Source organism: Electrophorus electricus, chromosome 8, assembly GCF_041902795.1.
Source record: "Electrophorus electricus isolate QZ-2024a chromosome 8, ASM4190279v1, whole genome shotgun sequence".
Lineage (NCBI taxonomy): Eukaryota > Metazoa > Chordata > Actinopteri > Gymnotiformes > Gymnotidae > Electrophorus > Electrophorus electricus.
Window position 1 is genome coordinate 12,369,159 of NC_137504.1, and position 17,691 is coordinate 12,386,849.

Below are 17,691 nucleotides of genomic sequence, written 5' to 3' on the forward strand. Positions count from 1 at the left end.
GTCCACTCCTCCCTCACAGAGTGGAGAGGAGTTAGCATTCAGCCATTATCCTGCAGTGCAGTTGATTTACCTATAGTATAAACATGTTACATTACACTTAAGGTTTTAACATGCATATTTCAGAGATGTGTGTTAGCTTCTTAGGCCCAGAATTGTCTTAGAAAACCTGAAAATTGTCTTAGTTTGGAAAAAGAATTTCTGGATGATTTTGCTAGACTTTGTTGGCAGTAATCTCTGAAAGTAATGTTATTTTGCAGTTTATGTGTTACTCTTTTGTTTCTAAATACATGTACAGGACAATGTTATAGCTTTAGTTTAGGGACCAGTTTTGTGTTCCTAATAGAACAAAACTATGATAGGATTTAGTAATGCTAGTGTTGATCTGTCAGTAAGAACAAAAGTTAACCATAAATTTGGGTAGTCAAGTAAAAAAAAAAAAGAAAAAAAAAAAAAAAAAAAGCACAGTACAAATAATCTTGTAAATGTCATAAGATTTATTATGAATAGTCATTATGTTTTTTAATTAATCTAGCATATTTCAACATTACTGTTATTTCTTTTAAACATGGTGGACAATTAAGATTTTAATGCAGCCCAAAATGTACAGGCGATATATAACTTAAACTTTCTCCATAGGGAAAATGCAGATTTTTATATATTTATATATAATATCAATGTAGAACGAGGTCTAATGGTCCCCACCACATCATACAGTATTAAACATGGTCCCAAAAGATTAAGGGGGTGGGGGATTCAATGTTAAACAAAAATTGCAATCTACATGCAAAACCAGGCAACAGCATAATCTTCAAATACAGACGTATATGTGAATGCGTGCATATACATCACATTTATAATACACATACACAGACATATTAAAAAAGGAAACAAAAACACTACTAAATTTTACAAATGTCAGGCTAATTTTTTAAATGCGTTTTCCCCTTAATTAAATTTTTTGTTGCTGCTATTGGGGTTCTTTTTGGGGTTTTTTGTTTGTTTGTTTTTTTTTACTGAGCACATCTCTGTGTATCTCTGGGTCACCAAATATAGGGCAATGTTTTCACAGCTGAAGTGGACATAAGCATACAGTCATCTTTCTCACCTAGGCATGTAAACCAAAAGCCTCAGATTTGCACGTTTTTGTCGGAGTAGTTGGAAGTTAAGAACAGGGCATCACAGTGTTCTGGCTGAAATCGATAGTACGTAGCAATGAAACACTACGTCACAGCATTGTACCACCTTTAGTAGGGTAGCATTCCCCATGCCGTAGTCGCAACATTAAAACTTGGGTCAGAATTTTGGCAGAGGAACCATCACTGCAAGAGTTAAAGAACTATGGAAGTTAAACTATGAAATGACCGAAAGGAAGCAGCATATAATGAAGGGTGTTACATGGATGTTAAGTGGTGAGCAAAACATGATGCAAATATAGGGAGACAGGAACTAATTTAAAGTGGAAAAATTAACAGAGGATTACCATGTAGGCATAAAATCCAAACATAGAAAATAATTTTCTCAAGTTATACAAATGAGAGCACACACACCCACACCCACACCCACAACCACAACCACACAGACCCCCCCCCCCAAAAAAAAACAAAAAAAAAACTGAAAAGAATACAGGGGCAAGCTCTCACATACGCACTATACTGGCATCCACACAAATGGTACAATGAGTAGAACTACATCAGATTGATTGCCTGTGTGAGTAATTTTTTTTTTTAAGAATTATTTTTGATATATTTAAACAATATCAAGTCCAGTGCTATATTGCATCTGTATTTTTGTGGAGCCGATTAATGCAATATTAAAGATTAATAACAATTAAATCAACAGGATGTAATATTTAAGAAATTCTTATAAGTTATAGCACTGGAATTTGTACATATAAATGCCAAACGTATAATTTGCTGAATATAGTCTGAATGTGTCAGTGCTCTCCTGGTTGCTGAGTGTTTCATTGCTCTGTACAGACATCTAGTTGGAAATAATCAGTCTGTAGAGAACATTGATAAAAGGACATTACAGCTACAGTCACATATTCATATCAGAAAAATGATCTTCAACCATATTTAGGCAGCAGAGGGCGCCATTGGACTTAGACCAGGGGCTAGGCACTTGTATGTTTATCATGTACACATCTGCTCAGTTTGAGGTCTGGTTATTACTAAGATTTTCTGAGACAATAACATGACAAATGCAACACGCCAGAAGTTCCGCTGTGCTGTGAATCTGGTCTTTTGTGTTTTGTTTTTGTTTCACTTTGTTTTTACTTTTTTTCCTTTCTTCTTTTTTGGTGACTGGATGAAAAAGTGCCTGAGAAGTTTCAGTACATTACTTAATCTGAGGAGCAGATAAAAGGGACAGAGAGGCAGAGAAACAAATGCTTCAATTTTTAGCACTCCATTCACTTGTTTAAAAACTGGTTTCATGATTTTAAGCTTGCAAGTGCATTACACATTACTCATTCAGTCTTTGTAACAAAACACAAGAAAGTCCCCTCCTTTTACAGCTCCACACTTAAGTCAGCGAGACTCAAACTCCCATTATTACCTTTGGCAGGAGGCACTCTCACAATGATATACCTCTTACATTTTGTCTTCACACACAAAAACAATAAAGTTCTGTGCTGTACTGACTGATCCATCAAGCTGTTTCTCATGGTCCTCATGCACAGGAGACCCTACAACCTTCCAAGCAACCTTTCACACAGTCTACCTTCCGCATTTCTATCTCATGCTAGCTTAAGCGTGCTCACAGGAAAGGGTGGTACGGTTACCATAGTCACTGGGTTAAGCACGGTCTGCCCCACCAGCCCAGCGTGATGGTGGGCCACCACGGCTGTGGGTTTACCCACCACTGCCCCCTGCGGGGGTTGCCCTGCTGTGCCATTGATCTGGCCATGGGCCTGTGGATGGTGGGCAAGTGTGTGTGTAATGTGGCCCACCATTGCTGGCTGAGAGACGGCCACTGACTGTGGGTAGAGCGCAGTGGGTAGGTGGGCGACCGGGTGCACAGTGATGTGTCCAATTGGCTGACTAGAGGGCGCTATGTGGGCTAAGTGCTTGGAGCCGGCCGGCAGCACGTGGTTGACGGCCTGGATGACGGATGCATGTGACACAGAAGCGTGGGCGATGACTGTGGGCTGAGGAGGGGAGACAATGTGGGCCGGCGGGGGCGGTGCTGGGGCAATGGCCTGGGGGGTCATCACCGGCGCCTGTGGCTGGGGTGGGGGGGCAGAGGGTGGGGTTGAGGGCTTCTGCTGGATGGAGATGTGAGAGGGGAGAGCAGAGGCTGGCGGTACTGGAGCACGGGGCTCAGAGGGGGCCGGCTGGGATCTGCCGACTGATGGGTGAGTGGAGTGCAGGATGTCATCCTCCACATCCTGGTCAAAGTTGTCTTCACCTTCTATAGGAAGAAGAAAGGACTTTATGCAATAACATGTAGTAGTTGAATATGTAGTAGGATCATGATTAATACAGCATAGTGTTATCCATTTTGTATGAACTCCAAGATAATGAAATGCATCATCTGAATTTATCATTAGAATTTATACGTGTGAGCATGTACGCAAGTCATTTCCACAAACCACATTATAATATATTATAATGCATAAGTTCTGACTTATATTATATATAATAAATAACTTATATAAGTTCTGACAGGTTACGACAGTTCATCATTAAACCAATACACTGTCCCAGCCCTAGCTCGCCAGCACGAGTACCTGACGCCGTCGACGTGGAGGCCTGGTCGTCCTCGGGCTGGGCTGTCTGCCGTAGGATGCGGTCCAGCTCCATGACATCCATGCCCTGGCTCAGCTCGTTCTTCAGCTCAGCCAGCCTCTGCTGGGTGGCGATCTTCTCGCGTGCCAACCGCTCCATTTCGTGCTCGTACTCCTTCTCCTTACGCTTCAGTGTCTGCGGCCAGGACGGAGACAGGACAGGTGTTTTCAGCATCCCAAATGTTCAACGCTCATGGGAAACTTCCTCATGACACATATAGCACTTTTTGAATTCAATCCTTCTGGTAAGTCAGTCCAAATCCACAGTAAAGACCACGTCTATGCTCTGGGAAGGCATGGCTATTTTTGTTGTACACCTCCAAGTTAGTAGTGATGTGTCCTGTTTACCCACCAACCCCACAGTCTTTTTAGTTCTCTGACACAAAAGCACATGTAAAAGCTGTTCCTTTTCCCATCAACAGTAGCACAGTAGGCATGGCCCAGACAGAATAAATGCACTGCCTCCTTTTTCAGCCAATAGGCTTATCCATAGAAAACCTGCTTGACCACTTCTGCAAGTTAGTTCCACATGACTCTCTCAGCTGAAAGCCAGCAAACCTTACAACCACTGGTGGGTGTGTCATCTCTGAGCTATGAATCATAACCTCTTGGTTAATGTTCTAACATAGCACTAAAGATTCAACACTGTGGACTCTCAGTAGGGAGTGAGAGAGGGGAGGAGGAGCAAAAACACAGTCACATGGTTAAAAGGTCTGCTGACCCACTTTTACACTGTCAGCTGACAGTGGAGCATTAAAACATGATAGTGGTACTATGGCACGTGGCCTATTGATTTTTGCTGTCTATGAAAGGCCTTCCCCAAGATGCAACAAAGAACAAAACAATGTCCACTCAAGTCAAATGATAACATGAGGACAAAAAATTGTTTATGAAAATGGAGCTGGAGAGAAAAAAAAAAGTACTACAGGTCACATTTAGAACCGCAGAGGAAGAAAGAATAAGTGAACAAAACATAACCATGAAACAGTCCCATGGATGCATGTTTAAAAAATGTTTTTAGAGCATGTTTTTAGTAAAACAGAAAAGGCTGTTTAACCTCACCTTAAACACCCCCCGCCATCCCCCAACCTTTCCTGATCTGCCTGAGCCCAGGACACGTGATGGCCCAAACACACGTCTATCATCTTGCTTCCCCCTCCAGCCTGCTACTACTGCTGTTCTCTGCCACAGCCACTAGTGACCAGAGGACCGCTTGTGGGCACCAAACTACTCCAGGGCTAAAGAGCAGAGCAGCCTACACAATTGCCATGACTGTGAGTGTGTCCTAGAATGGGACAATGGTGGACAAGATGACAGGAAGGCAACGACCCGGGGGGTGGGAGTGGGGTGAGAGGTGGTTGGATCAATCCATGCCAAAAAGAAGAAAGAGAGGAAATACATGCAGAGAAGAAAAGTACATTTATGGTTTCCAGAAGGTACAGTCTACATTTGCATGTAATAATATAACACTGATAATCTTAAGGGGAACAAGATTGTAGCTGGATGCTGCTCTTGACTCGAGAGTGCAGCATGCATGAACCCTTGTGGAGCCTGATCCGGGATTAGTGAGACGGAGTCATCTAGCTGGTGGATGTACCTTAAATTCCCTTCACACAGAAACTCAAAATGAGAAACACAAAGGGACACACAACCCATCTTCATGTATTAAACAACACATTTCACTATTAAAAATTAGTAAGGGATTCAAACTAAATCTGGTAGAAGAGTTTATATAGAGAGAATACAAAAATGTAGCAAGGGTATCCAAATTCTTTAACAAAAGGTATCTGATCTTACCTCTGGTGACATGCAATTTATTTCAGTGCAGTGCAGTTTAAAGGAATGACACAGTATAAGAAATGAGTGAATTTAGTACTGGCTCATCACATCAAGGCTCGAGCTGGTCCAAAACAGGTGAGACTAAAATGGTCGACATCAAAAGTAGTGGTTAGAGCCCATGACTCCAAGGACAAGATTGATTCTCAAACAAATCACATATTAGTTTGATCAATTTTCTGAGTTTTGCTTTTTGGAATAGTGACATATGAAACAGTCCCAGATCTAGAATGTTGCAATCCTGCAAATCTTGGTTTCTGTCTTGGGGCACAGAAATCCTTCAACCATCCAGCTGTGTGACTCTGCTGGACTGGATTTTGCACACCCCAAAACCAGTACATGGGCCCAGTAATGCATGTAACAACAAAACACACGAGGCAGTTACCATTTCTGACTCATCAAACTTGTTGAGATGCATTATTCAGCTCATCTCATCCTATTGGCTGTTTTGGTTTAAAACCAGGTGGGAGTGACTGTCGTTCTACAGTTATTTTCCCATCATGTCACATGATGTGTTTCCTGCCCTACTGCCTAAAAATGGGCATTCACTTTGGTCAGGACTGTCATATGATTTGATGAGTAAGAGCTTCAGGAATAGAGGACTCTTTAGCACTATATGATCATAGCTTGAGTACAGCAGTTTAGCAAAGTTTCATAATGCAGAGATGCAGAAAACACCACAAGGATCACAATTGGACAACATTCTGGATAGTAGTCAGTTTCACATTGAATTTCATGTAAATTAAACAGAGTAGTATAACAATCCTCTAACTCTTCCTCAGTGGTCAGAGTCTGACCATGAGACCATGTCTTACTGGATAGCATTTGGTGGTGAACTGTTGTTAGTGTAGTATAGCAGTGACAGGGTAGTGGGTGTTGTGCTGGTATGAATGCATCACGCACAGCAGTGTTGCTGGAGATTTTACACGTCACTGCTGGGTGGTTTGCCACCCAAAAATATCCCGCAGTGGTCCTGATGAGTTGGGGGATGGCTACAGAGATGAACAGGAAAGAGGGTGGCTGACAAATTGCACATAGCAACAGACAGGCCAGAGTAATGGAACACCCATATGACAGTGGTACATACGTTTCCAGGTAGGTGTGTCTAATAATTGGGTGGCGAGTGTGTGTGTCTCATATATACATAAACACACACACACACACACACACACACATATATATACATATATGTATGTTTATATATATATATATATATATATATATATATATATATATATATATATATATATATATATATATATATTTATATATATTATATATATATATATAAACATACATATACGTATATATATATATATATATACATACATATACGTATATATATATATTATATATATATATATATATTATATATATATATATAAACATACATATACGTATATATATATATATATACATACATATACGTATATATATATATATATATATATATATATATATATATATATATATATATACACACACACACACACACACACATATATATATATAAATAAACATACATATATACATATATGTATATATATATATATATGTATGTTTATATATATTATATATATATAAACATACATATACATATATATATATATATATATATATATATATATATATATATATATATATATATATATATATATATAAACATACATATACGTATATATATATGTATGTTTATATATATTATATATATATATATATAAACATACATATACGTATATATATATGTATGTTTATATATATTATATATATATATATATAAACATACATATACGTATATATATATATATATATATATATATATATATATATATACACACACACACACACACACAATTATATATATATATATATATATATATGTATATATATATATATATGAGACATGACACATGAATACATGATGCATGAATATAGCCTGGTATTCCTTATTTATTAGACAATTTAAATGAATTTTTCAGGGCTAGTCAGAGTATACCTTAGCCTTGAGATATTGGCTTGCTGTAAGCCATATTTTATTTATTAATAAAAAACATGTTTCAAGAACGACTCAATGCCATCACAAAGTGATGCTTTAGTTATGGATAGTGCTTCTAGCCTCAGTATAATACATCAGTCCATGCAGTGATGGACAGACACGACGAGAAAGAGGAGATGTGTTGGTGTCCAGGGATGCACAACTCTGCCCGTGCAAAATGCCCAAGCCACTGAGCAGACAGCCTCCTTTGAGTCCCCGCAGGATATCACCACGGCAACAGCTGGAACCCACCACAGTCTCCCTGGCAACGAAACATAAAGGGAGCAGCGTGGCGAGGGGGTGGGGGCGGCAGTTTGGCAGGGGCGGAACCGAGTGCGATCGGAGCCAATGTGATTGCACGACTGCCGGCATGTTCCACTCTGACGCCTCTCACACGTACACCTCCCCCTCCCTTTTACTTTTATAACACCCCCCCCCCCCAAGTGCTTTCTCTGTAATTACAGTCTCCCCTACACTCTCGCTTTCACTTTAGCGATGAATGATCTGTCCTTTAGAGCTCTCTGCCATTAACAGTGATGTGAGAGGACGTAGCTGCATCCTCGATGGTTCTGGAACAAACATCTAAAGAGTCCGGTTGTGTGGGGCTATCACTTTAGAATGCATTATGAGTACAATGAATGCAGAGACACAGCGTGACCATGAGACAGTCAATTCCGTCAATTATTCGACTGACCCAAGGCAAGGGCGGGTGGCTTGACCGCAAGGAAGGGCAGGCTGGGTGTATTACATCAGCAGCGAGTCGGCATGCAGAAGCAGAGGGACTCCCCGCTGTTCACTGCCCACGAGTTATGTCCTAACGCTGTCGCCTTAGCAACACCGATTTGTGGGGGGGAGGGGGTTGTGGATGGGCTCAGGTTGGGGGGGGGGGGGGTACGCGGAAAAAGGGCTCAACGATGAACCACGCCATGGCTGAAATGCAGGTGCGCCATTATCCCTGTTCTTTTGGGCCCTGTCCTCCCTGTGCTCTCGGTGCCTAACAAGGCTGTAGCTCTCAGCCAGCAAGCATGTGCGCCGTGTCTGGCAGACCCAGCCAGAGGGAGGAAGCAAGTGGGAGGGGAGGGGAGGGGAGGGGAGGGGAGGGGCTTGTCTAAAGAAGCAGCTGACGTCGACAGGCTTGCGCTCTCCATGTGCTCATTCCTCACGTGGCCTCGGGAGCAGGCAGCGAGCGAGCAAGGGAAGAGCTGAAGGGAGAAGGAGGGAGAGAGGGAGAGAGAGGAAGCAGTAAAATCTCTGGCTTGGTGCCAGTAAGGGAGAATTCCATGTTCCATGTGTTGGTGCATGGTCTAAATTCTCCAAACTACAAACAGTTTTTTGGCCCTTGTAAGCATTACATCAAAAGAGACACATTATAAAAACAAAAAAATCTAATTTGTTAAGATCTATTTAATAATAATAATAAAAAAAATATATTATTAATTAATGTACATCTAACAACTTTAAGTTACATTACACTAACCATGAGAAGATTAAGTTTAATCAAAGAAGCAGAGAATAATTAGGCTAATCGATCCAAAAAGCCTCCTCTCGTTCATGGAAAAAACAAAAACAAACAAAAAACATTGTTATTTATGACCAAAGCAGCATGGTGTGTACAGAAATACTGACATTACAATAAACCCCAAATACAAAGAGGCAGACAGGTGCAAGGTGAAAAGAGGGATGAAGTGACATAACAGATAATGACTAGACAAGGTCTCCCTGCAAGAATGGAAGTGGGCGAGGGAGACATATGCCCATGGCACTGTTCTGCCAATAGCACCCTTGCTGTGCAAGAGTGTGTGGGAGGGTGGGAGGGAGAACGAGAGAGAGATAGAGAGAGAACATGTGAGACCTCAAATGAATCTGGCTCCAAAATCACAATCCTGCGGCTAGTTCCAAAACGAAAGAGAAGGCCCGTGGGTGCAAAATCAGTTCTTGAGCATATCTGGCAAGTTTGCACCCTTGATCAGTCCAATATCTTTTTTTCCCTTTTTCTTTTCCTTTTGGATTCAGTCTTCCATCAAATCTCAGCTCCGACGGTTCAGGTCAGTCAAGCATCGTTCACCAGCAATCTGACCCTTGATCACCACTCTGACCCGCCGTTTTAAACATTAACCTTTCGACAACAACAACCTCCTTAATCCAATCCTGTCCACACCAATGACGATTCAAGATCGAAGTTTCATAAATGCTTGACCTAAGGGCATTACATTAACAGAAACTCACAAATCTGCTACCTTACACACATTTCGGGTCAACACAGAGACCAGAGCAAGGCTTTACAATAACAGCTCCAAAACCTCACTCCAACTCCTCCTTTTTGTCCCCACTGCTCTTAACTTCAACCTTCATTTCATTTTCTTTTTCTCTCTCTTTTGTTAAACTGAACCATAGCCAATTTCCAGTAAGTAGGTCTCTCCTTTACCCTGTCACATGACAGCGCCACCAATCTGGGAGGGCAAACACGCCCTACCCGTGTGTGTACGTGTTTGAGACTTCAGAGCACTCAAAAAGGCAACCCAGTCCTCACCTGGATATAGCGCAGGGCACTTCTGAGCACGCTCAGATTGGAGGTCTTCTTCTCATCCACGTTGGGAACGTTCCTCTTCAGGGTTTCAAAGCATTCCTTCAGATGTGCTCGCCTGCAGGTGCCACACAGAGCGCGTCATGAGAGATCAATGCCATCCTTGCCCTTACTGCGCCATTGCAAAATGTGATTCGTTGCTTGTGTTCATTTGGCAGTATCAGAGAGGAGATATCAGTGCACAGCACGCTGCCGTTACAGAGAGAAGGCATCTAAAAATGCCTGCAAAGCTACTTCTGTGTTCTGTAATAGCATTTCTATAATTCGCTCATTTATGAATATCTTCCACCCACACCACCATTATGTTTAGCTCCAAGAATGGGTTAAATGGAACAGTGTAGGCTGGTTAATTCATGATAAGAGTGTCTAGACAGAACACAGACCAAGTACTTTGAACAGAGAAGGGTTAAAAAGATGTTCCATATCATTATTAAATAATTCATGACATTATATTTTTTAATGGTAAGCTAGCCTGGTAAACAATGAATCTCTGGTTAAATAACTGGGGATCTATTAAAATACGTATAGACATATACACGCATATCTCCTGATGTGGCATAAAGTTTCTTTAGGCCTATTATTTTCCAGTCAAACTTACCTTGTTGCCTTAACGCTTATCAATTACATTTCTCTCTTTCTCTTTTTTATCACATTCAAAAGAAACCATAATTCAAGATCAGCTATAAAAAGTATAAAATGTTATCTTTATATAATTTCTTTTGAAGTTCCCTCAAACCCTTTTTAATATGGTTAAATACCAGACTGATGTATTATACAAGACATTTATTACTGATGTATTATACGGAGTATTATACAGGACAATTAGGCATTTGTTTTTTGTTCTTATAAGTGCTGGTTGCAGAATGCGTATAACAAAATAAAACAGAAATAAAGAGGCAAATAATAATGTGCCCTTACCTGTTCTTTTCTAGCTTATTGTGCACCTCTCTGGTTCCAGCTCTGTAAGTACAGGATTGATGCATTTAGGTTAAAACATGTAAGCTGTCCAGGATCAGTGGGCACGCTACATGCGCTCTTGGTCACTCTTATACCTTTCCATGGATATTTTAAAATGCTCAAACATCAATTAGTTCAGTTAAAAACATTCTTTAATTTGCATCCCTCACATTAACAGCATTTTGCAAAGAGCTGCGTTTTAAGACTTTAAAAGAAAAAAAAAAATCAATAAAAATGCCAAATCAAATCAGCAGACTGCTCAGAAGGGTGAAAAGTCATTCCATTACATAATTAGGCATGTTAAGAAGCAGTGTTCTTACCCTCCAGGTCGCCTCTTCCCCTCCAGGCCACGGGCGTCCTCCAAGGCTGCACCATTGGGTCTGGCTGGTTGTGTGGCCTGGCCCTGGGGTGGGGCCAGGGCAGGCTGAGGCAACAGGGCATGCTTGGTTGCTGGGTGCTGGGCAGTGATGACAGGGGCCGGATATGGCTGTAGCAAGGCCTGCGACTGTTGTTTGGGGCTACTCCCAGAGAGAGGCAGGGGAGGGCCAGCCTCCGTCTTTATGTGGGTCAACAGGTGCTGCTGTGGTTGTTGCTGCTGCTGCTGCTGCTGCTGCTGCTGCTGGTGCTGGTGCTGCTGGGGGGGAGAATAGGCATCCTTCACTGCAGAGCTGAACAGAGGGGCAGTTTGGGGGGACAGAGCTGTTGCCAAGGGGGTCATGGAGGAGGCGGTGTGGAGGGCCTGTGCTGCAGGGTTAGTAGAGACTATGGGGAAGGGGATGACAGTGATGGGGACTGATGGAGGGATGGGAGGGGGCGGCGCTGGGGGGTGGGGTCTGTGACGGTGGGGCTCCGCCCGTGTCTCGTCAGCCCAGGTCACATGGTTGACGTGCACAGGCTGGACAGGCAAGGCAGTGACCTCAGGTCGCTTCACCTCAGACCCAAGGGAGCAGAGGGCTCTCTCTCGCCGCTCCTCCTCATCTGCAAAGAGAGAAATCAAATCAAAATATCAAACTAATTTTTGCATGCTAGAATAAAAAAAAAAAAAAAAAATCTAACTCATTTTTACATGCTGCTATAGAAAGGGAGAGATACATCAAAGTTTTGCTTGAACTTGGCTTCAAGATTTGGGAAGGAATCCCAGATACTGAGATGAAGCAGCAGACTGCAAACTGAACCATGCCACCTGATTTGGAACAATGAGTTCTAAGATAAAATTACCATATGGACCTCTGCCAGGACATGAAATACTGAAAATCCAGCGCTGCCAGAAACAAGAACTCTTCCCATGATCTGACTTTAAAACAGGTACAGCAGGACAAATCAGTTGGCAGCTAACCACAGTGAGGACTTTTAATCTTGGTAAAGGAGATCTGAGAGCTGTGAGTCTGACTGCATCACTGTCTCTTTAAGAGAGAAGCCCTGGTCCGGGTCTGGCCTGCTCCCCAATACTGGAGCGCTGACGTCACCCAGCAGCCCACGGGAGAAGCAAAGGGAATCTGAGGACAAGCCAGACCACCTCGCCTGCAGCCCAACCAGACTCTTCCATTGGCTGGCTAACTGTGACTGACAGATGAGGCAGTATGGTAGGATGGGTCCCTGAAACCTCAAGGGTTGCTGCTTTTGTGCAGCGGGTTGAAAACAAAAAGGGGGGAGGGGACTGCAGCTGCCGTCTTTCAGCTGATGTCATTACTGCTACAGCCACTCCACCCCCACCGCCGCAGGGAGCCCGTAACGCAGCCACAACCGGCACAGCCAGGCGGCGGTTGCCATGGACACGTGGAGACCAACAGACTTGCACATGGGAATCCTCGTCTGTTCGTGAGGCTAGGAGCTGAGCGACCGCAACGAGGCAACGTGCTCAGAAGGCTCCTCCTCCTCTTGGGCATCCAGCCGCTCGTAAGGAACAAGCCATTGGCCGTGCTGAGGAAAGGTGTAACCAGGAAACACAAAACAGACTCAGGCACCTGTAACAAGGACTGGGCGTGGGTCATATGACATTCACACAAGAAAAAAAGGCCCTCTCATATGCACACATTTACTCGAACAGGCAAAACGAAGTAACAGCACACAGCAAACAATGATCACGGGTGGTAGACATCAAACGGCCCAGACAGAGCCTGAATCAGTGACCTCTCTACAAAAGGGACACAGGCTCAGAACTAAGAGCTTAGCAGACGAACAGCGCTGTGATCACAGAGCACTGGAGGGGAGGGCTCAACTCTTCCAGCCCTGCCTTTCTGGCACGGCAGAGCCTGCTCTCCTGACATAGATTATACAGACTGTTATGAGTCAGGGAAAAAGGTGCCAACAGGACACAGCCATTTGACTTCCCTCCCTCCCTCCCTCCCTCCCTCCCTCCCTCCAGAGCACATGCAATTACTCGCACATACAGTCTGGAGCACAAACAAAGCAAGGCACCCATGCGAGGCTGCATGGGCCCAGATGCATGCAGCCTAGGAGATGCGATGACCCAATCAGTTAAGAGCCTTCTCCATGGCATGTTCAAAAGAAAACAAGTGAGAGAGCACAGACTATTACATAGAAAACATAGGTGAAGATCTTATTATGTATGTTGTAAGGCCTATGTGCTTTTGATTGACAGCTATCAAAATACAGAACGATTGTATTTGTGAGCTAATAAATGTTTGGCTCAGTCAGATATTACTAAGTATTGTGCATCAGATGTCTCCTAGCAAATTGTTGGAGTGGTTCTGGTTCAACACAACCAGAAACACAGGCCAGTACATAACCACCACAGAGTCCTTAATAGTCTCTGGAGCACACAATCTTAACTTCATTAACTCCAATATCCCACTGAAATATTCTGCAAGGGAACAAAGTCCAAATGGTGTTCAAGGCCCATAAAAAATTGTTTGGCATGCACTCGAACTAAAAAGGCATAAGCTCTTCTGCTAAAGATACAGAAGGGTTATTCTATACATTTTTAGAAGAGTCCTGTCTGGTTAGTTTTGTGGGGACACACACCTTTGATACACCCTCTTTTAGAGCAATGTGATTTGTTTGTTTACATCAGATGGTTGCTACGAGGTCTGATATTATTCTCAAATCTGAGATATGTCAGGAGAGGAACAATGAGAAGTTCATTTCCATGTTATTTCCATTTGAAGGAAAAAAGAAATTATTTCATAACAGCCAAAAAAAGCCTACTTTGACTTGCGCGAAAAAAAGTACATTATATAACTTCTTCATTGAAGGGAGGGGGGGTTGCCCTAGTTTCTCCCCCGTTGTGACCTGCGCCAGGCGGTGGGCCGTCTTCATGGGGGTGGGAGTGGAGGGTGGGGGTGTCTGGCACGCACGTGGTAGCAGGGGCGGTCTTTCAGCACGCGGTATTTGCTAGGGGTGTGGATTCACTGACACGTCATCTCGAGAATGAAACAAAAAACCGACTCCCAGATTTTATCGATAAAAACTGTCGAACTAGAAATATAGCAAGCAAGTATTAAAACTAGGAGCTATGCCTGCGATAATCGGACACAATGCGCATAAACCTGCACCGATAAATCATAAAAGAAAAAGCGAGATGGCCTTGAAAGTCATGAGATATCTACTCGGCAATGTCATTATGTAAAAAAGCCTCAGGTCCGTTGCCACCGCCCAACGCACAGACAGCACGACATTCGCTTACTATTTAGATAGGTAATTAGGATACAAATGAGATCAAATTTAGCCACCAATCAGTAGGGATCGATTTTAATTCTAGGTGCCGACTCTTCAGAATATAAAACAATCACAATAACTTCCCAAATAATTATGTTAAAATACCTAAGCTTATTAATATCGACCGAAAAAAGAAGAGTCCGCGCCATACAAGACAATCTGCCAGGGAAAGAATGTACCCACCCACCGCAGCGGTACTGAGCGCGCATAGTAGCAGACTAAATATAGAATGGATTTAACCCGGAAACCGAGTAAGAAAAATATGCCCTAATCGCGCTCCTTACCACCCGGCAGATTACAATGGCAATCACACTTCAAGACAAAGACTGGACATTCACAATGACATGATCCGCATGTCATTTAACGTGCACTTCCTTACGAAGGTCCAACGTGCTGCACTGTTCTGTCGGCTTCGAAATCATTTGACCAGGAACAAATCCGGTTGTTAATTCATCAGTACCTAATTATTGTCTACAAAATCAACAATTACCCAGGCAGACTCCCCCTCCCGCCTTACCACGTGTAATCTGTTGTTGCTGGGCTTGCCACTCCAGATACCTAGCCGCCTCCAACAGCGTATCGATACTCATTTCGTACACCGATACAATGCGGTCTATTTAAAAATGCAAGCGGGGCCCCTGTTGCCGGTGTCCGAAGTTGCTCAATCGCACTATAATACAAAGGGGTCCAAAGAGAGTCATAAACTATCCAACGCTCTTCAGAAAATCCTCAGATATTCATTACTTGACTTGCAACAAGATGGCGATGCGAGTAACAGAAAACACAACAAGTCGAAGGCATAGCATTCACGATCCGCCCTCTTCACTGCTACTCCTCCCCAATACTACCAGCTATCAAAAAGTAGGGCAAAGCACAACGCCCGAAAGACAGCCGGATCGGGAGTTTTCTCATAGATGCAAACATTAAAAAGGAAACTACAGCGTCGTTCTCCTCTTTTAAAATGCGAAATTGGGTGTGCATGCATGATATCCACTCCAAGTGTCTTTATCCTGATTAAATGTGCATGATAAAGCGAGTAATATGTGCAGTCTCCAAGGGATCCAGCTTCCGTGTTTTCGACACTGCCGTTCCCTGCAGTATATTTGCATATGATTAAAACATGTCGATGCGAGGGAACCAATGGGCGTAGAGAACAACACGGCATGGTGTCTGTCCACATGGGCACCCGCTAGGCCCAAGCGCGGCTCATTTGCATGTCAACCGCGTGAGTCTGCCTCGCTGTCTTGAAACATGACAATCATTCTGAGTACGTACTCCGGTAGCCACGCCGAGGCCTAGATCAGATTTTTCAGGACTAACAAAAGTTACAGTATATCAAAACAACAAATACAATGTTTTCGCGTCAAAAATAACGTATTTAAACAGTTCGGCGTTCGACATTATTTCTATGTTTAAAACAACTTGAAGTAAAAAAGCTCCGAAAGTTGGTTACGAGGTAAATCTAGTATACATTCCCTTTCCTACAGGCAATCTCCTCTGAAATTAAGTGCCCAGTATCTTAGTTCACAATGTTTACTCTCTCTCTCTCTCTCTCTCTCTCTCTCTCTCTCTCTCTCTCTCTCTCTCTCTCATTTTCAGACTCCCACAGCACACTCACACATGGTTGTGGTTGAGTGGAAGTAGATGTGTGTGTGTGTGTGTATGTGTGTGTGGCATATACAGTAGAAGTTAATATTTATTGTACCTTTAGATCTTAGATTAAGCAATACATGTGTTTGTAACCAACTATGTCTGCTGAGTTATGTCATCTCTGTCTTTGTCTGGTGTTTCAAGTTAGAGATGTTGGACATAACACAACACTGGAAGGTTTATAAAATATCTGTATCAAATTTTGATTCAACCTGTTAAGTCCACAGAGTGATGTATGCAGCTTGAACAATGTTGCTTAACAACTCCAGGAAAAGCACAGTGTTGCTGATTCAAACTGAATTGTTGGCTAACATTTTTTAATACTGACATACACAAGAATATGACTAAGGCTGTTCTTTTGCCTAGTTTGATATATTATACAGCGAAATGTTGTTCAGTTCAGGTATAAGACAATGGGAATTGTACATTTGGCTGAGTAAAACGAAATTAATATGTTATTTGTGAGTTTAAGGTGCTGTAGTAGTGCTGTCAGATCATTCAGACCATCTGTATGAATGAGTGCTGGCATGGTAACAGGCTGCGATAGGTTTACAGAAGGGAAAACCCTGGGCGACTAGGAAACAGTCAGAGCATCTTATCCAATCAGCACTGGGTTTGGAACTGCGTAAGCCCTGATGCCACTGTAGAGCACACACACACACACACACACACACAAACAGAGAGAGAGAGAGAGAGAGAGAGAGAGAGCATAACATTCTCACACAAGTATACACAAATACTAAAAGAGTTCAAATGCACACATATGTGTCTCACTCTGAAATGCACAGGTCCATGATAACTGGGGTCATTGACTGTGCTGTGTTGTGTGTATTCTGCTTGGTCATGATTTGGTTCTTTCCCCATTACTGCCTCTGCCTCTTAAAGGCATACATACCTGCCCATAGTTCAGGGGAAGAATGGCATTTTGAGGAATGTTGTCACTATTCCTCTGAAAGCTCTTTTGATAAAAGAAATCAGGTCCTAGGAATTTGGTGGTGTGTACTAAATGTCCTAAGAAAATACTATACACTAACAGCACTTAATCACAAAATGCTCTTGTGGAGTTGGTTTTAATGCGCTATTTGTCTCAAGCGTGAGTCCATCTTATACCCAAGTGCTCCCTCTTGTGGTAAATTCTAAAATGTGTATCTTCCTAGAGTGCCC

At 42.6% G+C, this 17,691-nt stretch overlaps 1 protein-coding gene across 1 annotated transcript; it reads right to left on the minus strand.

Moving 5' to 3' along the window:
- Nucleotides 1-474: 474 nt before the first annotated feature.
- mntb (MAX network transcriptional repressor b) lies at nt 475-15,688 on the minus strand. The gene is made up of 6 exons (XM_035527378.2): nt 15,395-15,688; nt 11,520-12,177; nt 11,161-11,202; nt 10,189-10,300; nt 3,731-3,923; nt 475-3,411 (listed from the first exon to the last, which is right to left on the minus strand). The coding sequence occupies exons 1-6, from the start codon at nt 15,465-15,467 to the stop codon at nt 2,738-2,740; spliced, it is 1,752 nt and encodes a 583-aa protein (XP_035383271.1). The 5' UTR covers nt 15,468-15,688; the 3' UTR covers nt 475-2,737.
- Nucleotides 15,689-17,691: the final 2,003 nt, after the last annotated feature.